Genomic DNA, 27,321 nt, shown 5'->3' with positions numbered 1-27,321 from the left:
GCAGTCGCCAGGTTTAAGAGTAAAAGAACAACATTGTACTAAGATTAAATACAAGTGCACAGTTGCTCATCCAAGCTGTCGGCATTTTGTGTCAGTTACAGTTCGTAGATTGTACTTTAAGCGAGAGTGGCTTGATGCCTGAGTTAGTTTAAGGATACACTATAATCCTCGTTGAAGTCCTTATGTAGTTATTGTTCAAATGTGCGATGTTTACATTATTTTTATCCTGATGAAATTCATTTTAGTATAAGAGAGTAGTGTTGTATTGTTATTGTCAAGCTGTTATTTAAGGCAGATTAATTAAAATATAATGTTTGAGTTGAGCTTCCGTTCTAGCTTGATTCAGCATTCATAGGGAGTGTGAAGCAGATTTATTTTCTTTTCTTTTCCCTATTCTTTTTTCTTTTTTGCACATTGTTTTTAATGAGATGCTGTAATTATGGAACCATTATTCTTTGGGTTGATGTGATGTGATATTTAACCTGGATGTAGTTTGCGAGGTCAGACGGTAGAGTTTGATCGTTTGCTTTGTAGTCTAAGCCCAAAAGTGGAATTTTGAGACGCTGAGTAAAAAATTACAACTTAATCCGGTTTCAAGGATTATTTGTTACCTTAAAACAGCAGCAGTGTGCATCGAACGACCATCGCTAGACAAGGTTCAGCTGGTGAGTTAAAATTAAGCTGTATTTGAAGGTAGTTCTTTAAAGACACTTGAAAATGTTGATTTGGCTTCTTGCACAGTCTTTATCAAATAGTCAACATTATTTTGCTGGAAGCAAAGGGTCGCCGGATATTTCATTTGAAATTTAATATTTTTATTTATCAAGTAACTACAGAAGGGCGATAGGGCTTGTCTTGACTGCTTAATTGGAAGTGGTAGATCTTGTGCTATGGTTATTCTATAGCCATTCCATGTAATACTCTTTTTTTGGCATTTACAATTACAGATTGTGCATGATCAGCATTTAGGATTCTAGCATAAACTTGTCTTGGAGTATCCGATAACTGGGCTTTCCTAAGTGCTCTGTGTATTCTCTCAATTTCAATCTTTTTAGATATATCTTTATTTTCCAGTACGTTGTCAATGATTTCTTTTGCAATTCCAAGTAGCTGTGATTGATCATATTTCTCCGGTATTCGTCTAATTAAGATGTTATTTTGTCTGGCTCTTGCTTCCAGGTCAATAATTTTCTGTTTCATTTCTGTGATGATGGTGTCTCTTTCTGAGGCCTCATTTTGTAGTTCTTGTATTTTCATCTCATTATTTAGTATTTTAGCTTCATTTGCTCTATTCTTGTCATCATGTGTTCCAGGTTGTTTCCGAATACTGTTAGCTTTGTACAGAATGTTTGTATTTCTGACTGAAGTGGGATCAGAGCTTCTTTGAAGTCTTCTAGTGTGAGTGGCTGTTCATTTTTAGCTTTTTGAATCTGTTTAGTTGCTTCAGATTGTGGTGTATTTGTTTTTTGTCTTTTTGAGGAAACCTCTTTTTCTGGAGAGTTAATTAGGGAGAATCTAGATTTAGTAGTTTGTTGCTCCATTTGTTCCATTTTGATTAGAAAGGATTTTTTCTTTGTTTGTTTGATTAGGTGATTTTTGAAGATTGGTAGGCCGAAGCACATGTAACCAGGATCACCACTGTGCCACTGTGTATTGGAGATTTGTTCATCCAAGTAAGTTTTTTTTTTTTTCCGGAAAATGAAGATCAGGTAAGTAAATTTACGAATCCCCTTATGTTCTTTAATGCTTTTTGATTTGATTTGATATAGTAGTCAAAAATGAGCAGGCAAAAATGTGTACTTTCTATCTGGCGGCCATCTTTGAATCTCCAGAACATAGAAACTTATACATGGAGATTGCAGGTACATTGGGGATTGGGAAATTTACCAGTTTCCCCACTAAAGTGTGATCACAGTGTTGGTGTATATAATATGCAGGAAGTGTGGGGGATGCAAGGCAGTTTGTCTCCCTGCAAAAAACGTAGATTATTGTTGTTTATTGTTGTTCAACGTTCTGGCAATTCGATCATATGGTCTTGACTATATGACATTCAACGTTATGGTATTTCGATGTTATCACATAGATCCGTCTGGCATGTCTATTTTAAATGACAGGTAAACTGTCATCATTCAAGACAGCTCTTCACACAGTGTAACTTGAAACCTTGTCATGAAGCATCAACACCTACAAGGAATTCTGACATAACAGAAGCAAATGAATAACCAACATGACCACTCAGGAGTGAAAAAAAAAAAGCTTTATAAGGCAACTTTAAAACAGGCCTTTTCAAAATTAAACATGGCATGGAAAAAGTACATTCTCTAGACTGTGGGTGAAAAGACCGTATATTCAGTGTTGGGTATTAGCAAGACAGACACACAGCCTTCCCCTTCAAATTTAATGTTTATGTGATATGCATTTCAAAATAAAACAATTAGATATTGGGTTGTTTTATCAATTAAAAAAAATGTAAAACTAGAGCTGCAACATTAAACAGTCCACTCCACTCTACATATAGAATTGCTATTACAGCTTTATCAATATTTTGAAAATCCACATTGCAAAATAAAATATACCTTTCTTTCTTGTATGGCTTTATTTTGTCTTGCAGCTCCCTGAAGACATGGTCGACTTGTCGTGTTAGCATATCTTGTCGCAGTCTTTCAAGCAAATTAATCATGTCATCAAAGACTGAGCTCTCCATGGAAGCCAGGTGGCCCAACCTCAGGTCATTAACGGAGTCCCTATCAGCACATGCTTCTAAAGCAGCCTGCTGCAGCTGAAGAAAGAACTAAAAATAAAACAGCATCAATGTAAAGACTGTCTCATCCTACTGTGTTATGTTACTCTTAATCTTCTAAGGTTCAAATGGGTATACAAGCATTACCATACTATCTTGCCAGTACCAAGATGCAACAAGAACTCAATTTGGGACACATTCTTTAAAATACTGCTAGTTCATAAACTGTACTCAAAATCATCTACTAAAAAGCACAGGTTAATCTCCTTTAAATTTTACAATGGGCAATAATACCATGTCACAACAGCAAGACTCACTGAGAAAGACATGGAATGGCAGAGTGCCTAATCTACTCATTCTGCAAACTCCCTTCTTCCTTATACTAAAAATTCATGCACAGTAAAAAAAAATAAATAAAAATAAAAAAAAGCATGTACAGTGTACTATGAAACATCAAACAGCAATGTACAGCAGTGCTTCTTCAACTGCATTTTTTTCTAACACAACTTCACAGATAACTCACATACTAGCAAATGTTTGAAGACATGTTCTTTTTCTCAAAAATGGTAATGTTCAAATGTCAGTCTTGTTATTAAAGGTCAAATAAATGAATGCCACTTCAAACAGCAAAAACAGTCACATTTTACAAAAACATATTGGTGGAGGCAAACAGTAGAGAAGCAAAGTACATTCACATAAGCACGAAAAAAAATAGCAGCCACTGATCTGGTGATGGACATGAACCACAGGGGAGCTGGCTGGGAGAGGCAGAGTACATTCTAAAAGTTGCTTTCCTTTCTAGAGGAGGGGAAAGACTGTGCGTGTGTGTGTGTGTGTGTGTGTGTGTGTACACACACACACACACACAATATATATATATATATATATATATATATATATATATTATACACACACACACACACACACAGAAACATCAACTCAACAAAATGAGAATACAGATTCACCTTAGAGAAGAAAGGACTACATGCAAGACTCCTGCATCAGAGCTGGGATATACCCTAAATGCACCTCAGAGCCTCCAGACCACCAGCTTTATGCAGTTAACTCCTCCACTGTTACTACAGTGTAGTCTTGATCAGTTAGGGTCTGTTGAAAGGATGCAGGAAAAAAAAAGTTGAGGAATAACACTGAAGCTCTCTCCGTAATCATGATTTTTGTTCAGGCCATCATCTGAACAAAAGGTTTGAAAAAAACTACAAAATAAAATAAACTTCCAGCATTTAGAACCCTCATGGATTCTAGAGGTCTTCTAGGAGCCTAACCATCCCTAGATGCCCAGCTTAATTCAGGTATATCCTCCACATCTATTACAGTGCATTCCAAGTCATTCAGGGTATGTTGAAAGGACACTGGAAAAAGCAAAAGGTGAAGAAAAACACAGTTTCTTTCCTTAATATTACTGCCCAGGCCATCATTGGATGAAAAGACTGTTTTAAAACACAAACAAACTTCAAAATGCACTTCAGAGCATGTAGCCCCCCCCCCAATGGCTTCTGGGTGTCTAGAGGCCTCCAAATCCCTGGCTAAATTCACTTATTTCTTCCACAGTTATTACAGTGCAGTCCTGGTCAGTTGCAGTGTGTGTTGAACAGATACAGGAAAAAAAGTAAAGCTGAAGAGTTGAGATTGAATTTCTTTCCTTAATTAGAATTGCTTTTTCAGGCCATCATCCCTGGATGAAACAGGTTATTTAAAAAACTCTGAAATGCACCACAGACCATCTAGGAACCACATGGCTGTTGGGAAGCCTACTGGGTCCCAGATTTCAGCACAATGCGGTTATTTCCTCCACAGTTATCAAGAGTGCAGTCTTGCCTTGTTTGGATGTTTGAATGAATGAATGTATGAATGCAGAAAAAGTTGGAATAGCAAGACAGACTGTGAGAAAGAAAGAAAAAAGTTATCTGGGTGGTGTGGGTAAGTCAGGATGGGGGGAGGGCATGTGGGTACCTCATGATGGGCAGGGAATAGAAGTGCAGCCCTTTACCTAGGGCACAGTTCAACTAATGCTGTCCCTGATTATAGCCATGTATTACACAGTGGCTAAGGTAAACTTGTTAAAACTGATCACGAGTTATTGAAAATGCATCCTATCCAGAGTAAAGATCCAGTGGATGTATTTTGAAAGCAATCTAAACATATCAAAACACAAACACCAGCTATTTTGTCTAAAGACTAAGCACTGAACAGTTGGGAGTGACCCAGTTTCACACTAATCTTTGATGCCAACATTACAATGAAGCAAACAGTACACATATCATAGGTGTCAGTCTTACCTATGCATTGTGAAGTTCAGCTCATTTCAGAGTGACATCATTTTTCTTTTGCTTATTTAAACATTATGTTTTTACTTTGGACTTATACTGAAGGTGAGACAATGTTGCATAAAGGCAGACAGTATAAAACTGCTACTATACCGTGCCATTATTCTGTAAAACTATTTCTGCTGTCCAGAATTCCTTCTGTACTACTTCCTAAAATGGATAAGATACACTTTTTTATACTGTCTGTGATAACCTCTCTCTGAAGCCAGTAATCAAGGAGCCTGAATCTTCACCACTGACACTGGAGAGGGATGTGCACTTGGAATACAAATGGATACCCTCAGTATTTATTTTATTTATTTTACATTTGTTGTCCGGGTTAGACCAGCTGAGTGGTTGGCTTGTTTTCAGTGGAGACCTGGGGAGAAAAGCTCCACAGTGACTTTATAAATTTTACATACAGATAGTTAAGAAATCATCAGTGGCAACTAAACAAAATATAGCAAGATAACATTTACAATAAATCATAATGTGTCATAATTCTTGTTAGGTTATATACAGTATAAGTACAAAAAGAATAGGATGAGGTGTTTAAAAGTGGGACAGAGGGATAGAAGTTTATTGGGATAGACAGGGGAGGAGAGGAAGACGAGGGAGAAGGAAAATAGAAGTGAAGGATATAGAGGAGGAAATGCAGAGGGCTGATAGAGGGGGTGGCATAAGGAATAGGGGGTAGGGTTCTTTGGGGGGGTGACTACAGTGACAGGATCATTTCTTTGTTGGGTATCTTTGAATGGCTAGCTTGAAATGCTTGGTATGGTCAAGCGACCTAATTTCTTGGGGGAGTTGGTTCCAATTTGCAGCAGGGTTATAGTTACAGAGTAAACTTCGTATTTTGGTTTTGGGTTTATAAACCTGTAGGAAGCCTTGGTCTGAGCTACGTAGTGTCCGAGTTGGGGAATACTTAGATATAATAGATAGAAGACTAGGACAGAAATATGGTAGATAGAGGATAGAGTGGATAATTTGTAGTTGATGTAGTAAGAGCAAATGGGGTAATTCAAGCCAGTCCATTGTTTAAGGGATAAGCAATGGTGAGATTTGTAGGTTTGGTTTGCAATGAATCTGGCCACCTTATTATAGGTAGTTTCTACTTTAGTAATGAGTGTGGTGTTCAGGTTAGTGAATAATTGACAGCTATAAAGAAGGGAAGAAAGAAGAAATGCACGGGAGAGAGTTATTCTGGCTGTGTTGGTTAAATGTCTGTTGTTGCGATAAAGAAGTCCAAGTTTCTGGTGAGTCTTTTTGATAGCATTGGCGACTTGGAGATCAAATTTAAGTTGATCGTCTACTATGACTCCCAGCAATTTAGTGCTGGGTTCAGCAATGATGATGATGTTACTGCTTGATAGGATGGTAAATGCAGTTTTGAGACTAATGAGGTTTTTGGGAAGGAAAAGTAGGAGCTTAGTTTTTTTAGGGTTAAGAATTAATTTGTTATCACAAAGCCATGTCTCCAGATGCAGACTTCTCTGCAAGCACAATTTCCCTTAAGAGCCCACTGGGAACACACTCAGCCCAGGGTCTGGATTTCTCTATATCTGACTCCCTCCAGGTCCCCAATAAGACTCCCCACTGGTTCAGTTGTAGGGTTAGGTCCTCAGCTGAGTGTCCAAGCCAAGTCCTCCAGCACGATCTCTGTAGACCCAGTGCTTCATGCCCCTGCCCCAAGTAGCTGACACTCACACACAGAGATTTGATTTTCCACACACACATACACCTGAGTAAGGCTGGCACAAAATTACCTGTTGTGCTCCCTTCTGCCCAGAATATAAGATAATTACCACTGCCACTAGACACTCCACAATCAGCTACTCTAAGGCCCTTAGCAAAGGGTGTCCAATTATACTGTGTAATATTAATATGAATACTAATGGTAATAGTTGATCAAGACAACTAGGCCTTCAGGAGTGGCCCACACAGTGTCTGTCACCAAATAAATATAAGCACTCTCAAAGGTTAAATACTTTCTATAAGGGTCAGCCACAAAAAAAGTTTTAAATATACGTAATAATAAATAATAAAAGCACATGAAAATATTGAATATATATATTCACAGTAAACCACAGAATTCAAATCACAGGGGGATACTGAAAACACTGATGGACAGACTTATACAAATAAAGAAAAAAAATCTCTAAACTAAGCTTCACCATATTTTCCTGACTGAATTTAGGAGAATTACTATTCCCTAATAACTCACTTGATAGAGCAAGGCATGATGAAATAAGTGAGCAGTCTTTCTTGTCAAGCTCCCAAACAAAATACTCCATCCTCAGAGATTATTCCCTGTAAAATAGAATATCCAAGATGGCTTGCAAAATGACCATCTGGTCACCTGACTCTAGGTTCTCACAGTAACCCCCTTTGAAGCTGAGACAGGAATTTAGCATAGAAGGCTACAATACACATCTTAAATGTTTAAGGCAGTGCCTGCGGCTTCTCCTCTTTTTACTGAACTAATGAACAAAAGCTTCTTCCAGACCAGTCTCCAGTCTTATTCAGCACTGTGAGGTGCTGTTTTAATGGTTTAACAGCTCATTTACATTTCCCTTATTTTTCTTAAAGTAAGCTAACTGGTTAACCTTTGCTGTTACACTGTCCTCTATTAAAACATATACATTTAATTCCATTACAATAATAAATGTACATTTCCTTTCATTCCAGCAGGCTGCACTGTTGATACATTTTAACACAAGCAAACTTCACAAATACATTTTCAGCACAAACACCTGTACAAATCAGTTTGATATACAAACTTACAAAATTCCAGCTAGCTGTGTTGGCACAAGTCATACATCCACTGTCCTACTTCTGGCATGGCTAGTAGTACCGCCTATTGTCACACTGCCGACCAGTGGACTTTAAAGTTCACGGCTTAATTTCTGATGTGCTGACTTTCGTATCAAACATTACAGAAAAATTTAAAAAGGGGGAATTCTTGCAGTGGCTGTTGTGGATGGATATGTCTTCTGGCAATACCATGTGTCCAGATATAACAATATTGTTTAATTTAGTCGGTCAATTCATGCCAACTTACCTGTACAAGTATATTAAAGTATTATGTACAGCATGGTAGCAGTAGATTTGGTTAGATTTACAAGTAAAGATAAGGTAATTTTGGATGAAAAAATGGGAAGTGAAGTTAATATTATTGCAGCTCTGCCTGAAAGCCATGATAATTCGGGGAAAGATGATCCCTTAACTAATTATAAGAGATGTCGGAACAACTTTGGAATGAATTATGCATGCTTCAAGACATTTGACATCATTATGGGATAAGCTAACCAAATGGAAAATACTGATGTGAATGAGTGTGAACTACTGCAAGAGCAATATAATGTCATGCTACCATTAACACAAAAAGCAGGTGAAGTTCAAGATATGTCATTTTAAAGAAATGGACAAATAGTGTATGTTGAGCAACAACTGATTTCACTGGAGGATATTTAGGAGAATTGAGAGATTTGCTTTTTTTGTTGCTTTTTTAAGACAAGAAAGGTATGGATTATTTGAGCTTTTTTATTTTTTTTTTTTCAAACTAAGATGGTAAGATGGACTAGAGACACAAAGTCTCTAGGCATACAAAGAGCTTTTTGGTCAGATCAAAAGTATGATAAACCACTGACAATTTTGACTCATTTTTTTCTGAAAATGCAACAGAGACAACAGTTAAGTGTTTACATGTTTGAAATAGAGTATAAATTACTTTCCCCACAGTTTTAAAAGTTTATTTTTTTTTTTATCTTAACCACGATGAGAATGCAAGTGTACACTAATGCACAGCTTGTAATAGTAAAGGTGAAAGTTTACCACAGCTGCCATATTTTGTCAGACGAGATAAAGAAATCTTTATAGATTTGTGGACTCCATCAATTTAGCGGAAGTGAAAGACTATTCTGATGAAAAGGATGACTGAGAGGGGAAAACGGAAGAGCATATACATGTCCACTGGCTAGAATGCATTCGACTGGAAGCGATTATTTACCATGTAAATGGTTAGATCACACAGTTACGTTGCTGCTGTTTCAGTATGCTGACTTTGGAGTGTAGGTATAGACAATGGATACACAACATTTACTAAATTGGAAATATACAGAATAACTGCAATTGCTCATTCTCATCTACTATCAACTCTTCTCTATGCCTCACCTCTATTCTCCAACTTAAACAAAACAGATCTTAATAAACTATCATCCTGCTATAACCACTTTGCCAGATTTACTACTGGCACAGCCTACCGGACACACGACTGTCACAACCTAAATCACCTAGGATGGCGTGAACTGCCTAGCCTGCTGCAATTCAACCAGCTAATAGTAGCACATAAAGTCCTTTACCGACCAGAAAATACACCTGCACTAAAAAATATTATCAGCCTCTACACCAGCACCCAGCCACTATGATCATCCACCAGACTCCTAGTTCAAACATACAAATCCAACTACTCAGCTGGGGACTCTCTATTTGCCACCTTTTTGGAAAAACATGGAACAGACTCCCAGCTGACTTGACTCTAGAACCCTCACTAACTTGATTCAAAAACAAACTCAAGCAATGCTTCAAAACTCATTGGTTATGTCCTTGCACTAACACCAACTAGTGACCACTCTATTACTTGGGTGCCTTACCTTCAACTACTTCTAACTTTTTTCTACCACACCATTTCAGGAAGGGTCAATTGTATAACTGCTGCTCAATGCGTCTTAAACCTGAATGTAACGTTATGTATGCATAACTTTGAAAATAATGTTATGTTTTGTAAAGTGTTTTATAACATGTTAGTACTATATTTACTAAATGCTGGTACTGTTTATGACTGTAATCTGATTGAAACTAGCATTTACTAAATGTTCAATGTGTTTTATTATCTTGGAGCTTTTCTCCCCAAGCCTCCGCTGAAAATGGACATACATCCAGTCAGATTATCCCGGTCTACAAATGTAAAATAAAAATAAATTTAAAAAAAATCTTTGCTCGTTTAGGGTTTTACTGAAGAATCTGAGAGTGTTAGTTATGTTTATACATTAAACACCAAACTATTCTACACTGCCATGATTCAAGATGCATATGAAAATACCCTTGAAGGTATCCACATGGAGGAGTTTGCTACCTGAAGTTAATCAAAATGAACTCACTGTTCCAAATAGGTCCTTTTATGGAAAATCAGTAATAATTCTATAAAATCACACAGTAATTGAAGAAAGTACTAGTAAGTAGTGCAATATAATATTTTCTAATGATGTGTGTCGTATAAAGTCAGGATGTCTGATGCAGTTATAAATAGTGGTAGACAGTTGCGGTAATGAATGTCTGCTTGAGGGTGTGTGTTAATTTTCGTGCAAGATGGTCCTGTGATTGGGAGGCACTGAAGAGCTGCCACTGCCCGACAACTGTCCGGGTTAACAGTTTGTCTGTGATCTTTTTGTTACAAGCAGCATTATCTGATTTACAACAGGTAGATTTATTAACAGTACAACTCTCAAGACCATCCTGCATGAAAATGAACACACACACTTAAGGATCCAATCAAAAAAGGGGAAACTACAGAGACTGTCCAATTATGAAAGAGACCCCAAGCTCACCTTGTCACTGTACGTGTAAACACACACTGCTGCGCAGATCTGCCTAGAATAAAGGATTTGATAAGATACAATTTTTTGAGACTAAACACTGTTTTTTTTTCTCCCCAAAAGACCAAGAAGACTATGCATTACTCCTCCCAACAGTGCAGAAAGGAAGAAGCAACATCTGCTCAAAGGCATCAAATGGCTGATTACCACTTCCTGCTTATGTTTTCCTTAACCTCCTGACTTTTATAGGAGACTGAGCTGGCATTTTTAAGCTGGGATTCTTTCTACACCATGGGAGGCACTTAAGCCAGATATATAAGTTTAGTATGAGTTTGTATTACAGTAGCAGATTGCGTAATGTTTTGTTTAGATTTAGTTGTAAAACTCTTGGTGTGAATTTGTTATGCAACATTTCAGACGTTGTTGACCTACTCTTTTTAATGTGACTGCAGCTTACAAATGAATTTAGACCCATGCTGATGTAAAACGCTGATACTATTGAGGATTTGTCAGAGTAAAGGTGGAAACATTCTGTGATTACCAGAAATGTTTTTCTGTTACAGTTTATCATGGAATGGAGTTCTTTATTCAAAGATTGAAAGGTGATTTGGCCTAGAGCAGTGTGACACTTATGGTAAAGTATCTGCAAAGACACTGTGGTAGACATTTTAAAATTACAATTGTTAATAGGTTCTTATGATGTTTCTTTACAAACCTAGCTGTTAAATCCCAATATAATACTAGATGAGAGATATAGTCTATGCTCAAGGTTTTTCTAGCAAGGACTACCCATGTCCAGGAGAGAAGCTGGGGCACTCTCCAGAAGAAATTTATGGTTTCCCATCCAGTTGTCCTGGTTGCACTTAAACAGGGTCATGGAAGTGCTCTGCTTGATATGGACTGAAAGCCTATTCCAGACAAATAGCAACTTCAGCGATGTATCCGTCTCTCCAGCAGGTCTTGTTTATGTCGCAGGCTAGATTGAGGGCCCTGAAATGGGTGACTCTAGTCCCAATTGACTTACGGATGTGCAGCATTTCCATTAGATTTGAGTCAGAGCTAGCACTGTAAAGCAGACATAAATTGCCTCTAAGTAGTCAGTACGCTACTGAGTACAGTGACTTCAGTCTGTCCATATAAGACATGTGTTGGTGACCCTGAAATTTCTTAGCAATTTCTGAGATCTCTCAAGTTGCTGCAGGTGTCTGGTACAGTACACATCAAAGGGAGCACTATATTCAATAACAAGCCTAATGAGGGACAAGTACAGGGAAGTTATAACTATTTTCCTCTTGAGGCGATGCCTTTGCTAATTAGGTGAGCAACATAGAATGCCTTCCTCACCACAAGAGACACATGGTGGTCAAAGTTGAGGTCACAGTCAACTTGTGTTCCCAGGTCCCTCTCTACTGAATTGGTACTTATGGTATTATTGTTTATGTTATATTATAATCAGCAGGGATATTGTTTTGACTGAAGGGAATGACAATGCATTTTATAGCATTTAGTTTAAGACCATGGCTTTGGCATCAATCACTGGTCTGTGTAAACCCCTTTTGAAGTACGTTGACATCGCTAGGAGATTCAATGACCACACCTAATTTGCAGTCATCTGCAAACTTGGTCGGCCACAGCCCCTCTGTTTTGGCCTGGATTTCTGAGAAGTATATGCCAAACAAAAGGGAGCCTAGCACTGACCCTTGTGGAACCCCACTGGTGACAGGTCTGCTGATAGAGATAAAGTCTCAAACTTTGAGTGTTGTTGACTTGTGAGCCAGTTTGCAACCCACCTGACAACACTGTGTGTTTATTACATCTGAACTTTAACATAGTTGAATACTGTTATAGTTTTATTTAGTTTTATTTTAAAACCTAATATTAGAACAAGTAAATATTCTCTCCTTTAGTTTGGGCTGAACTGGCTTCATTTTAAAACTTCTTGGTTGGTTTAAAAAGTATAATAATGTTTCAATGCGTTCATTTTTTTTTGGGGGGGGGGGTATTTTTTCCCCTTTACATCCCCACAACGGAAATACATTCATTCCCCAGTTGCTGCGAGTCCCCAGATCCACTGGGGTGAAAGTCAAAGAAATAAAACTCTTTAAAGAAGTGATAATTAGATAAATATTGTTTGAATTAGACAGTCAGATGGGTTTAGATTGGGCCATATCATTACATACTATGTGCACCCTCAGTCTTTTTTACTATATTTTGATGGCTTGGCAGTGTACCCCTTCTAGGTGCCGGGGTGTTGTGTGTATTTTGACAGCTATATGATTGCATAATGGGGTATGAATGTGAAATGAAGACTGTTGACAGACAAAAGTTGCCAGTTTTGTTGTTTTGCTTCATATTTCATGATGTTGAAAGAATAATGCATGACATACATTCAAAATTTGGTACAATTAATCTTATAGTAAAAAGAATAACATTTAGTTTCATTGTAATATGCTATGTCTCATCTATTATCCAAAAGGACAGATTTGGAAAATTTTTTAAAGGAATTATAACCATGAAATAGAAAGTTACTGGAATATATGGTTTTTGTGAACAGATAGGTATGGAGGGCTATATTATTTTGATAAGATATGGATAAGAATTTTGAGGCAATGGAAACGTACAAGGTGGCTGCACACATATCAATGGCATAACCTCAGCTCTTCCAGTGCAAAATCAGAAACTTAAAAAAACTGAATTTTTTTTTGGCAAAATTCAATAACTGGCTTGTAACCACACTGCCTGGATGCCAGCGAAGAAGAAATTTGGAAAAGCCGAAAGAAAATCAACCAGAAAAGGTGAAGAGAAAACCCTGGCTGGGAAGGATTCTGCAGTTGTTCAGCAAAAAGCAGTTCAAACATCAGCTCTGGTTCAAGAGACGGCTTCCAGTAATTTTCAGGAAAAATTAAAACAAATGTACCCAGAGGTGACTGAAATAAAAGAAAAACTGAAGGAACTGAAGGAATATCAATTCAAAAAAGGAAAGGCTAGAAAAAACACTCAAGAAACTTTCAGATGAACTGATAAAAATGTAAAAATCAGAAGTAGACATTAAAAAAAGCTGGCTGAGCATAAGGTTTCTCAAGAACTGTTTAAAAGACAGTAGAGTTAGAGGACAGAGTGTGCTGAGAAAACATGAGATGTTCTGCAGTACTAGAGAAACTAGAAGGAACAGACTATTAATTTTATGAAAGTTCAAATAAGCAACTGGGCTGGTGTTCCACAGTAGAACTTGTCAAAATTGAAAAGGCACATTTGTGTGTATCCTCCAAACATGCCCATGAAAAGGCAGCCAAGACCTAGTAAAGATATAATAAACTCTTTCTGCTGGTATGATTGTGATAAAACTGTGGCAGAAGGGCAAAGTATTAAGTGCAGATAGCTGAGTGCTTGCAGAAAATTATTCACTGTAAATCAGGCAGAAGAGAAACAAATTTATCCCAGCAATCAGGGAATTTTGAGAGGGAGGTGCAAGTTTTTTTTTTCTTGGAGGATCGATGTCTTTGCTAAGGAGGAAATAAAAAAAAGTATGTCAGCAAGCAGAAGGAGACTTTTCATTTCAATCTTCTGACAGTAAGGTTCATAGAGAGACTACCAGTGAAACCCTTTCCAGTGTTCCAAAGGAGAATGCTTAGGAGACAGAAAAAGGCACATGAATGGACTAGAAGAATCAGGAGCACCTGGGATGTAAACCAGAGTCTGGTGTTGGGAGATGGAGATGAAAAGGAAGACAACCAGCAACTCTGAAATCAGTGAATAAATGGAAGACTATAAAGCATCTTAAGAACATTTGCGAAATATTGTTTTGAAAGAAAAAGTGGCTGAAAAACACTTGACGTTTGCTGGCTTTGTTAAACTTGTGAGTGGCCTGTAAGGCATATACCCCACTTTCTACCATTAATGATTAGGAGGACATTCAAAGGTGGAAAACTGTAAGTAAAACAATTTTCGTGCTTATTAGTATTTGTATAAAATATTTCATGATATAAACTTCATGTTATATACAGCAACAGTTTTCAGTAGTGTACAGTTGGGTATTTTAAATGTGGGTGGATTCTTTTCAGTGACTGTTGTATGTGTTAAATTAAACAAGTTCTTTTTAGTTCTTAAGAAATATAGGTTTTACAGTATAAAAAGGTTGAATGAAAGCAAGTTTAATGTTCATATGCTGTGATCTTAGGCTACTGGGGGTGGGGGTGTAAATTTCCTCTGATTATATGTAGAGTTATGTATCTTCACTTTTTATTTCACAAGGGTGAATATCTAGATTACAACCTTAGGCTTAAGCCATAAACGGGTGTTTTTAAGCATGTAAGCTTTAAAACTTAGACACGATGATGAAAAGCATGAAAATGTTAATCTTCTTACAACTGCAAAGATATTAGCTCGATTGTTTTCCACTTGCAAATATTCAGTGGAGTAGAGTTGAGAGGTCTGCAGCTAAGGGCAGATGTACATTCTTCTCTGAGTGAAATTTATGAAGACTCATTGCTGAGTACATTTCCATAGAGAGGAGCTCTCTGCAGGTGCAAACAGTTAATCTTGAATTCTGAATATTATTTGTTGAGGAAAATGCAATTTAAAGATACAATGGCAAGAAATTAATGGAAAACATAAGTTAGAAATTATGGAAAGTGAATAGAAGGCAACAAGCTCTCAAGAAGAACAGTGTACAATTACTTTGAAAATTTTTATAAAGGACAGAAATATGGAAATCAAGCAAGAGTGAAAATGGAAATACTTACGAAGACTTAATTATGCCAAGGTTACAGGTAGACAAGACTCAATAACTAACAGTTAAGACAGGAGGTGAGGAGATAAAAGCAGTGATGTATAATCAATCTTCAAGACAGTCTCCTGGAACAGGTGGTATTCCTGTGGAAATCTGAAAATTAGGAAGGAAGACAGTGCTAAAGATCTGGAAGATTTGTTTAATAGTATTTTAAAAAGAGGGCAGCACCATCATCTGGGAAGAAAGCTGTGGTGGTGGTGGTTATCAAAAAAGGAGATACTGCTAGTCCAGCTATATGGAATTTTGTAAATAATTACATGTCATTTGTGAATATCAATAAGATTCATATGCTTGTGTTACAAATATTTTAGAACAGTATGTTATGTGTATATCAAACTGCTAGCACAGAGGTGTGAGTTGAAAAGGGTTTGTAAAGTACTGAGTTTAAAAATGTAAACACAGTGTACTGGATTGGAACAGAAATGTATCTGCACTTCTGTTAACTCTTTAGATGTATATGTTTTAACAATGGAAACTGGAATACCAGACGTTAACTTCAGGTGAAATTAAATTACTTGATGGCCACGTAATAAAAGGATGTTATCTTTCAGTTTCAGTGCAGTAACAGACACAATGTCTACAAAGTACAGTTTTGTACCTACCATAAATGTAGATGTTCGAGTGCTAATACAGCTGCAGTCATAACAGATGGGTTTTCCTGCCGTCAGGCGGGTCCTCGGTCGGCCGAATTCCAAAGTCTAGGTCCGGCGTCGGTTGTCGTCACTTCCTCCCTGACATCAGTGGGACAGGGGTATAAAAGATCCAGCCGACGCCATTTTCTTCAGTTTTTCTTGCCCCAGATGTCAGGTGCCCCCAGAAGGAAGGCAATACATAAAATTATGTAATAATGCAATGCAATATAATCAAAAAACAGTAGTTACAAGCAAATACACCATAAAAGAATACCCCAATCAGGTTGTATGAGGAGGTGTTAGCCGTTAGGCCTGTCCCAAGAGGGGAAGGAGGGAGGGCAACCTGGACTGCAGCTGTATTAGCACTCGAACATCTACATTTATGGTAGGTACAAAACTGTACTATGTTCATCGTGCATACAGCTGCAGTCATAACAGATGGGTAGAATCCCAAAGCTTAAAAAGGGGTGGTAGGCACTAGGTGGAACTAGGAGGAGCCAGGATGCCCTGCAAGACTGCAGTGGCAAAGCCTGCTCTAGATTTGGAGTATAATGGTAGGTGATGGTGCTTGGAGAAGGTATGTACGGAACTCCAAGTGGCTGCTTCCAAAATATCTTTGGTAGGAACCCCCCTGAGGAAAGCTGCAGAGGTAGCTGTGGCCCTTGTGGAGTGAGATCTGATGCCTGCAGGTACAGATTTACCATGAAAAGAGTAACAAAAGCGTATGCAGTGGGCTATCCACTTTGAGATTGTCTGTTTGGAAATAGGCTTCCCTTGAGCTCCTGCAGCATAGGACACAAAGAGTTGCTCTGATTTTCTGAAAGGCTTTGTTCTGTCCAAATAATAACGCAGCTGTCTGTGAATGTCCAAGGAATGTAGTAGTCTTTCCCCTTTGTTTTGAGGATTAGGGTAAAAGGTAGGTAAGTGGATAGCCTGATTCAAGGCTACCCTGGATACTACCTTTGGCATAAAGGACGGATTGGTTCGTAAGGTAAGTCTGTCCTGATGGAAAATGATGAAAGGCTGCACAGCCATGAGGGCTTGTAGTTCCGAAACCCTGCAAGCTGAAGTGATTGCCAGGAGGAAGGCTGTTTTCCAAGACAAGTATTGAAGTTCTGTTGAAGCAGCTGGTTCAAAAGGAGGCAAGGCCAGTTTTTCTAGTATGAAATTGAGGTCCCAAGCAGGTACTGGTTGTTTTCTTGGGGGTTTTATATTCTTAGTCCCTCTGAGGAACTGTCTTAAGAGGGGATGAGAGAATAAAGGAGGATCAGTGTTGTATTCTGCAGAAATGGCTGAGGCATGGATTTTGATGGAGGAGAATGAAAGTCCATTGCTTAGCATCTCAGCTAGGTACTGTAATATTTGGGGTAAATTCAGTATTCCCGGATTCTGACCCTTTTTCTCATTCCAGGCACAAAACCGTTTCCATTTTGCAGAGTAGACTTTTCTTGTAGAAGGTCTTCTGGCCTCCAAAATGACATCCTACACCTCCTTGGAGAGTAGGGCCTGTTGTGAATTTAAGGAATCTTCCATGCGGCTAGATTGAGTGTTTTCAGCTGACTGTGAAGAGTTTTGAAGTTGTGCTGAGTCAGTAGAAGAGGCATCAGAAGCAGGATCCATGGTGGGGAATGCGTCAGGCTTTTCAGGAGTGGGTACCAGTGTTGTCTTGGCCAGTCTGGAGCAATGAGAATCATCTTTGGTCTGTCTGCTCTGGTTTTTAATAGAACTTTGGGGAGCAGAGGGAGAGGTGGAAAGGCATAAACTGTCATTGTTGCCCAACTGAAGGAGAGTGCGTCCACTTTCCAGGCCTGTGGATGAAAGGTCCTTGAGCAGAATTTTGCCAATTGGTGATTTCTGTGGGAGGCAAAGAGATCTATGTCTGGCCTTCCCCATGCTTGAGTTATCTTTGTGAAAACTTGAGGATGCAACTTCCATTCGTGTGGATCTGTCATATTTCTGCTTAGGTTGTCTGCCAGTGTGTTTTCCTTGCCTGGCAGGTACTGTGCTTGAAGCTCGATTTGTAATTCCAGAGCCATGTTCCAAAGAGACACGGCTTGCCTGCATAGGGGGTATGAATGGGTACCTCCCTGTTTGTTTATGTACCACATTACTGTGGTGTTGTCCGTCCTTATCAATAGCTGGCCTGGATGCAGTAGGTCTTTGAAAGCTATAATAGCATTTATTACTGCTAGGAGTTCCTTCCGATTGATGTGTAGGTGCTTTTCTTTTTGGGGCCATTTGCCCTGAATGCACCGATCTGTCATGTGCGCCCCCCAGGCGTAGTCCGAGGCGTCTGTTGTGATGATTTGATTTGCTTGAGGCTTGCAGAATGGGAGACCTGTGTTTCTTTGGCATGCTTGAGCCCACCACAGAAATTCCTTTTGAAGACATGGAATTAGTGGTATTATTGTTTCCAAACTGTGGCTGTGTTGAGACCATAGGTTTTTCAGGTACCATTGAAGTTTCCTCATATGCAGCTTTGCACATGGGATCAGTAGGATGCAAGATGCCATGAATCCCAGAGCCTGCAGGATTTTCCTTGCAGTCAGCCTGGTGAAAGTTGCCAGTTTTCTGAAGTATTGAGTTAGTTGCCCTTGTTTCTCTGGCGTGAGGTAGGCCATCTGGGTGTTTGTATCCAAGCTGGCACCCAGGAAAATTATTGTTTGAGAGTGTATTAGCCTTGACTTCTTTTTGTCGACTGTGTATCCCAGAGAATTCAACAACATTATTACAAACGCCAGATGTTTCATAAGTATGTGCTTGCTGTCCGCTTGGATCAGGCAGTCGTCCAGATATGGGTATATTTGTATCCCTTGAAGTCTGCAGTTGGCGATTACTGATGCCAGGCATTTCGTGAACACTCTAAGCACAGTAGATAAGCCAAAGGGCAATGCAGAGAATTGATAATGGGTTGAACCTGCAAGAAATCTGAGGTATCTTCTGCAATCTTGTCTGATTGGGACATGCAGGTATGCCTCCTTGAGGTCCAATGTTACCAGCCAAGACTCCTTGCCCAGCATGGGAAGAAGCTGCTGTAATGTGAGCATGTTGAATTTTGGCACGAGTAAAAATGTGTTTAGGATGGATAGGTCCAAAATAGGTCTCCAATCTTTTCCCTTCCTTGGTACCAGGAATAGTCTGGAATAAAAACCTTGACCCTGTTCTTGTACAGGTATCTCTTGAATAGCTTTCATGTCCATGAGATCTGAAATTTGTTTTTGTGCCTCTGCCCTTTGATTGTGTGGCAAGTTTGGCATGCCTCTCATTTTTGGAAGGGTGTGAAAGTGAAATCTGTAGCCTCTGTCTATAATGTCCAGGATCCATTTGTCTTTTGTGACAATATGCCAATTTTCCAAAAATAATGCCAGTTTTCTGCCTAAAGGTGCTGCCATTTGAGCCTTGCTTGGCATGCAAAGGGGAAAGTCATTGGTTCTGCTTTCTGAATGGCTGCGAACTATCCTCACCACCTCTTTGTGTGGGTGCTTGCCATTGTCTGCTTCTAAATGATCCTTGAGATTGCTCTCTGCCCCTCGGGCGCCTGTATCTACCTCTTTGGGGTCTGTCCGTGGCTGGAAAGGACCAATTTTTGGAAGGCCAATTTCTACTGAAACGTGGAGGTTGTACCTGTAGGAAATCTTTTACTGTTTGCATTGATTTTGCCTTTTCCTCCATTTTCTTTAATACCTCCTCAGCTTTAACACCAAACAATACATCTTTTTGCAGAGGGGCATCTAGCAATTTAGCTTTGACATGATCTGGTAAGGTTTGCTCTTTGAGCCATGCATGTCTACGTATGACTGATCCTGTAACAGCAGCTCTACAAGAGGCGTCTAAAGCATCAAAACCACATTGCAAGGTATGCTTACCCACTTGTTCTGTACTATGTATCAAATCCTGCAACTCCTTCAAGTCTGGTTGTTCAGGTTGTGACATTTTGTTTCTCAACTGTGATAACAGAAATTGCTGGTACTTTAACATATGGAACTGACAGTTTAATGCCCTCATGGTTAAGGTGGCCGAGGTGTAAACCTTTTTCCCCCACCTCTCTAAAGCTCTGGAATCTCTCTCTGAAGGTAATGGATTTTTAGCAGTGGAGGCCTTAATTCCCTTGGGACCCTGTGATATAGTTTCTGGGTCAGCCGCATGGCTTTTGTATAGGAATTGGTGTGAGTCAGGAACCCGGTAATACCTGTCAGGCTTGACTGGAGCTGGAGGTAAAGAATCTGGGTTAAGGCAGGCCTCCGAATCCATGTCATCTAGAATGTCTAAGACAGCAGGTATAGCCAGAGGCCTGTGCTGAGGAAGCAAGAGGAAATCCCTAAGCCTTTTCTTGGAGTCTGAGTACTCTTGGCCTTCCCAGTGGAAGTGTTCCCTCAAGGTATGTAAGGTTTCCCCAAAAGAGTAATCCTCAGGGGGGAGACAGAGGGAATGGACTCCTCTGCATCAGAATCTTCAAAAGGGGAGTAAGAATGTTCCTGGTCTTCAGAATGTTCTGAAATAATGGAGGCCTGGTCCGAGGAGGGGATTCTTCCTCCACTCTGGGTCTCTTGTCCGGGGGGGGTTGAGAACCCCTAATAAGAGTAATCAAATCCTCAGCCATTCTGAGCATCTGCTTTTTAGGCATGGGGCCTTGAGAAGGGCCCTGTGGAGCTTGTCTTTTAGTATGCATGGCTGATTTAGACTTAGCAAAAGCCTTGATGGAAAAAGAAGAGGAAGGCCTGAAGACACCTTGAGAGGTGGCAGGACTATCTAACTTCTGAGTTTCACCACCAACAGTGGCTTCGGTAACTGTAGTCGGGTTGTGGGCTGAAGAGCCTGCAACCTCGGGCACAGAAGACACCGCCAATTAAGTGTCGTCGGTAGCCAGGGGCTGCGTAGGCGCCTCAATGAAAACCGGACCACCTGTAGTTGGCTTTGGCGTGGTGTTGGAAGAAGTCGCGGACCTCGTATGTCGGTCCTTATCTTTGCGTCTTTTACTCAAAACTGGAGTCGCAGTATCCGACGACATAATGTAATTAAATTTTTTGCCAAAATAGCGTTGGGCGAACTCCGCCTGACGCTTAATAGTGCATCTGTTGAATGTAGCACAAAAACGACAGGCCGAGACGTTGTGGTCTGGGCCTAGGCAAGGAATGCAGAGGGAATGAAAATCCTTATGCGGTATTTGCTTCCCACAAGAAATGCAATTATTAACTTTGTCTGACATCGGTCTGAAGCAAGAAAAGTTTCCCCAACGGGGTACTTAGCTTTCAAGAAGACTTCGGTTGAAACATTTTCATAATCTCAGGAGCTGGCCGACCGGCACTTGCGAACTGCTTCTGCTTCGGGCACCGCGCGGCAAGAAAGACTGAAGAAAATGGCGTCGGCTGGATCTTTTATACCCCTGTCGCACTGACGTCAGGGAGGAAGCGACGACAACCGACGCCGGACCTAGACTTTGGAATTCGGCCGACCGAGGACCTGCCTGACGGCAGGAAAACCCATCTGTTATGACTGCAGCTGTATGCACGATGAACATCTAGAGTTTCACTGTATTGTTTTAGAAGTGTTTTTGTTTTATGACTTCCAGGATCTACCTAAGATCTAAGAAAAGTCTTGTCTATGTATTTTCACAGGTAGATGCTAAATGCTACCAGCTGGCACTCATGGTTGTTTTACCTGGGATAGAATCAGATGACAAAAAGTGATGTCATCCTGCAAGCTATCCCAGCATTTCTTTGAGATATTAATTTAAGAACACTCAGAGAGACTGAGTATTCTATACTTTCTTTGACCTGACAACATCAGCTGGAAGACCCACACATCACAACTGCCTTGTTTGCTCTGTAAGTTAACTAGGCTATACTAATTCTCTAGATATAGTCAGGAATACAGCAAAGCTTCATTTAGATGTTTTTCTTTATTTATTTGAGACTGTCCTGCAATGTTTTAAATATTTCCTGTGATTAGGAACTCTCATGTTACTTTGATTATATACAGAGTATTTCTTATTCTTTTATTATTAAATATATTTAAACCTTTCATTGTGGCTGATATTTGTGAGAAAAATTAAAGAGAGTACTTGCATATTTACTTGGTGACACTCTGTAGGCCACTCCTAATAGCCTTGCTCTTGGTCAAACTACCATTTGTATTAACAGTAACATTGCACAGTAAGATTGGACACCCTTTGTTAAGGACCGTAAAGTAGCTAATAATGAGCTGGATGGTGGCAGTGAAAAACTACCTTATAGTCTGGGCAGAAGGGAGCATAGCTAGTAAACCTGTACCAGCCTTTCCCAGGTGTGTGTGTCTGTGTCAGCTACTTGGGCAGGGACACAAAGCACTGATTGGACAGAGAGGGTGCTGGAGGTCTTGGCCACTCAGCTGAGATCTCAACTCTATAGCTGTGCAAGTGAGACAGTCTTATTGGGGATCTGGAGAAAAGTGGAGAAACCAACCTTGGGCTGATTGTGGTCTCTGTGTGTTCTTAAAAGAAATTGCTCTTAATATAGGGAGCTGCATCTGGAAATACTGTGTAACTTGTCATCCTTCCCAATGTACATCCCCCACTGGTGCTAGTGGTGAGGATTGAGACTCCTTGATTACTGTTCCAGTGGTGGGATGTCACAGTTGTGTTACCTAAAGATGAAAAATACACTTTGAACAGGCTTCATATAGACCCATTTCAATTTAAACCACAATTATAAAGTGTTTATGTCCACACTAGCTATAAGAATAGCAAAGGCATCGCCAAAAATTGATAAATATGAATTATTGTGGTTTCGTGGAGGGCAGGCAAACATTTGACAACATTAATAAAACAGTGATAATCCAGAAGGAAGCAGAATGTAAGAAAATATCTCTGTTGTTGGTCGGTCCTGGTGCAGAGAAAGCATGTGATAAGAGTAAGCTGTGGTATTATGAGAAGGACATTGGAAGCATATGCAGTCCCTGATACAATAATAAGGTTAATTAGATGTATATATGAAGACTTGAAGGCAAGAATTAAAGTTGGAGGGTTCTTCTCAGATAAGTTGTGTCTAAACAGAGGAACCAGGCAGGAGCAGTCCTCTTTCCCCCTTGTTATTATTATTTTTTTTTAATATTTAGAGCCACTGGCAAAGAAAATAAGGGACTCAAATATACAAAGATAAAATTAATAGGGTAATCAAGAAAAGTTGGCTTTATTTGCAGGTGATATTCTTTTGTACCTGACAAATCCAAAAAAGGACATCTCAGTGTCGTGGAACATTATGGGACAGTTTCATGCCTTTTAGGGATATAAAATTAATGAAGATAAAACAGTTACTACAGCCATAAATTATGTACCCACATATGAATTGATTCAGCAATAGCCATATTTATAGAGATATGATAAAAAGATCTTATTTAGAAGTACGGATTAAAAATGCTTCTATCATGGCAGCTAAGGATATGCGGGAAGAGACTAAACAAAAGGTAATACACAAATTGAGAAACTACAAATGGATATAGATAGGAAGATACAAGCAGTAAAAATGTTTTTAGTCCCTTTAGTCTTGTGTACAAGTCAGGCATACTTATCAACCAGAGGAGTAGTTTTGGTCAATAATTAATAAAGAATTGAAGGAATTTACTTGGGAGGAAAGAAGGTAAGAGTTAAGTGGGAGAAGCTGATCCTTCCAATGGAACGAGATGGTTTAGGTTTTCCTGATTAGAAAAAAGAAGTTACGTCTTACCATAACGTTCCATCTGTGTTGTTCGTATTTTCATTCATCACTGATCGGCTCGGTTCTGAGCCCTCGGAACTGAGTCGGCCTTTTTACAAAGCTCGCGCCAGCCAAAAAACCTCTCGAGCTAAGTCTCTACCCAGAATGCCCTTCTCTCTGTTACCTCGGATCGAGTTTGCAAGAGAAAAGGAAGTAAAGCTGAGGCAACTTCTGTGCAACTACCCTAGGGCACCGCTTAGACCCAAAACATCCCCCAGGAGCCTATGGAGGGGGATGGAGGGTGGGAAGTGATGAATGAAAGAAGATGAACACAGATGGAACATTATGGTAAGACAGAACTTCTTTATCTGATGTTGTTAATCTTTCCATTCATCACTGATGGAACAGAACCCCAAGCTACTTTAAGGTCCATGGGCAGCCCTTATGGAAGAACATTCCTGAGTACCACTGAGCCGAAGGCAGCTCTCCCTCTGGAGACCAAGTCCAATTTGTAATGATTGATAAAGGTATGAGGCTTAGCCCAAGTAGCTGCTGCACAGATGTCATCCATGGAAGCCCTGGAATGGAAAGCTACAGATGTTGCCATAGATCTAGTGGAGTGAGCTTTAACTTTTGGCAAAGGTTCATTACTGAGGGAATAGATGAAACGTATGCAGTCCCTTAGCCATTTTGATAATGTAACCTTGGAAACAGCCTCTCCCATTCTGGGCCCAGAAGAGGAGATGAAAAGCTGTTCAGATTTACGGATATGTTTGGTCCTGTCTAGATAAAATCTCAATTGTCTATGTACATCTAAAGAGTGAAGGCGGTACTCTCCTCTACTGGCAAAACATGGAAAGAACACTGGTAGGTCAATGGTCTGGTTAATGGAGAATTCAGAAACGACTTTGGGGAGAAAGGATGGATTCATCCGAAGTGATACTCTGTCTTTATGAAAGATCAGACAGGGCCTCTTGATACACAATTCTTGGAACTCAGAGACTCTTCTGGCAGACGTGATGGCTACCAAGAACAAGGATTTCCAAGACAAAAACTTTAGGTCACACTTCGCAGCAGGTTCAAAAGGTTTCTGAGTCAAAGACTGAAGAACTAGAGTGAGGTTCCATGGGCTGTCTGACAGGAGGCCTGATATAAGAAGTCCCCTTCAGGAAAGCCTTACAAATGTGCAGAGAGATAAGACGGGTGTCATCTATACCATTGTGGAAATTGGAAATTGTCACTAGATGTACTCGTACGGTAGAGGCAGAGGCTCCATTATCAAAAAACATAGCCAAGTATTGAAGCACTGCAGTAATTGGAGCCAAATATGGGTCTAGCATGTTATCCTTGGACTAGATGGAGAATCTTTTCCATTTATCCTGGTATGGTCTTCTGGTTTATGAGAGGCCAGAATGATGTCTTGAACAGGAGAGGAGAGATTAGCTTGCCTGGCTACTAGTGGAAATGGAGAAACCACGCTGTCAGCTTAAGACTGGACAGATTTGGGTGACTCAACCCTTGGAGGTGAGTAATCAGATCTGGTAGAGGGTCCAGAATCCATGGTGAGTATACTAGGTGAGGCCGAAGGAAGGGGAACCAAACTTGTCCCAGAATGGGGCTATGAGGATCGAGCCTTGCATCTCAACTGAAGAGCTTTCTTTAGAAATTGTGGGATCAGAGGGATGGAAGGATAAGCGTAAAGTCGTCCCGTGGGCCAATCGTGGATCAGAGCATCCCTCGGTGACTCCCCCTTTGGGGGAAGTAGGGCGAAATAGCTGCTGCACTTTGTGTTTGATGGGAAGGTGAAAAGATTGCAGCAGGGCTGGCCCCACTGGCTGAAGATTGCTGACGCCACTTCAGGGTTGAGGGACCACTCGTGAGGCATGAGGATGCATCTGCTCAGCTTGTCCGCAATCACATTGGAGCTCCCAGGGATATGCGTTGCTATTAGAAAGCGTGTGGAAGTTATTGCCCACTGCCAAATTCTCATGCCTTCTCGACATAGGGGATAGTACTTGGTTCCTCCTTGCTTGTTGATGTACCAGACCACTGACATATTGTCTAATTGAATTGCAATTGTCCCAGAAAGGAGAGCCGAATGGAAGGCCTGCATCACTAACAGCACAGCTCTCAGTTCCAGAACACTGATATGTAGGTGGGTCTCTGAGGTGGACCATGTGCCTTGGACAGTCTTTCCCTGGAAATGGCTCCCCCACCCGATCAGGGAAGCATCCTTGGTCACAATGGCTGTGTGCTGAGGAGATTGAAATGGACTACTCCAAAGTTCTACATCTGACCTCATCCACCAAAGCATGCCCTGTTTGCAGGAGTTGGTTATTCGAATCTGGTAGATGAGGGGTGATAGTTTGGGAACCATTGACACAGAAAGAGCCACTTCAGAATCCGCATGTGTAGCTTTGCTAGATGCACTATTGGGATTGATGCTGCTATAGAACCTAGGGCCTGAAGAACTTACAGAAAGTGTTGTTTGTGAGAGTATCACCTGGAGCTGAAGCCTCAATCGATGGAGTCTGTGAATTGGGAGTGATACAAGACAGGACTGAGTAATGAACACTGCTCCAATTAATCTATTTGTTGTGTAGGGACAAGGGTTGATTTCTCCCAATGTATCATTATTCCCAACAATTTTGCCAGAGAGAGAGTATAATGCAGTGCTGTTACCAGAAGATGCTTGGTGGGGGTGGTAAGGAGCCAGTCAACTAAATATGGAAACACCCAGAATCCTTTTAGTCAACTGAGCTGTTACCACTGCCATGCATTTCGTGAACACTCTGGGGGCTGTAGAGAGACACAACAGCAGGGCATGAAATTGATAATGATTGGCTCCTAGGCGGAAGAGAAGCAGACTCCTGGAGCGTTTGTCCATTTGATGTGGTAATATGCATCTTGGAGATCTATAGAGCACATCCAATCATCTTCTCTTAAAAAACGGAGAATGGACTGAACCATGACCATCCAGAATTTGGTTTGGGTGACAACTTGTTTAAGCTGCTGAGATCCAAAATGGGTCTCCAGTCTGCTGTCTCTTTTAGCACCAAAAAGAATCTCAAGTAAAATCTGGATCTGCGCTAGTCTAGTGGGACTGGTTGGATGACTCTTTTTTTGAGACAGCTTTATAATCTATGAAGCTGCTTCTTTCCTTTGACTGGGTGGAACGTCGGGAAGTTTTCTTGGAAAATCTGGCTGACAAGAAAGGGGAATGGTGTAACCTCTGTTGATAATCCTCTACACCCAACGATCGGCGGGGATGGATTGCCAGGCGGCTTGGTGCAGAGCGGAACGACCCCCAACTGCTTCCACAGGTAAGAAATTGGGCTGCTCCTCAGGAGCGCTGATAAGGCTGTCCAGAGAAGGAATCCCTGGAGCCCTGATTACAAGGACCACCTTTAACTCTATAGGGGCATCTTCTGGAATTGTTACCCCCCCCCCCTCTGACTCTGGAAGTATCATCACCATGTGCGGCATGAAAAGGATCCTGGGATTTCTTATGCCACATCTTTCCACTCCTCTGATTCCTGGAGAAGGTATGTTGAGGGTTGAAAAACTGTAGG

The 27,321-nt window shown here is 40.2% G+C and overlaps 1 protein-coding gene across 2 annotated transcripts in view; it reads right to left on the bottom strand.

The window, feature by feature from the left end:
• RINT1 (RAD50 interactor 1) overlaps positions 1-27,321 on the bottom strand; it is a 625,783-nt gene that overhangs the window by 197,637 nt on the left and 400,825 nt on the right. For both annotated transcript variants that reach the window (XM_044088530.1, XM_044088531.1), the window contains one exon: positions 2,577-2,791. In XM_044088530.1, coding sequence (XP_043944465.1) covers positions 2,577-2,791 — 215 coding nt within the window. The remainder of the gene's footprint in view (positions 1-2,576; positions 2,792-27,321) is intronic.

Source organism: Protopterus annectens, chromosome 11.part0 (assembly GCF_019279795.1).
Source record: "Protopterus annectens isolate FY-2018-M chromosome 11.part0, PAN1.0, whole genome shotgun sequence".
Taxonomy (NCBI): Eukaryota; Metazoa; Chordata; order Ceratodontiformes; family Protopteridae; genus Protopterus; species Protopterus annectens.
This window is presented reverse-complemented; position numbering and strand designations above follow the sequence as displayed.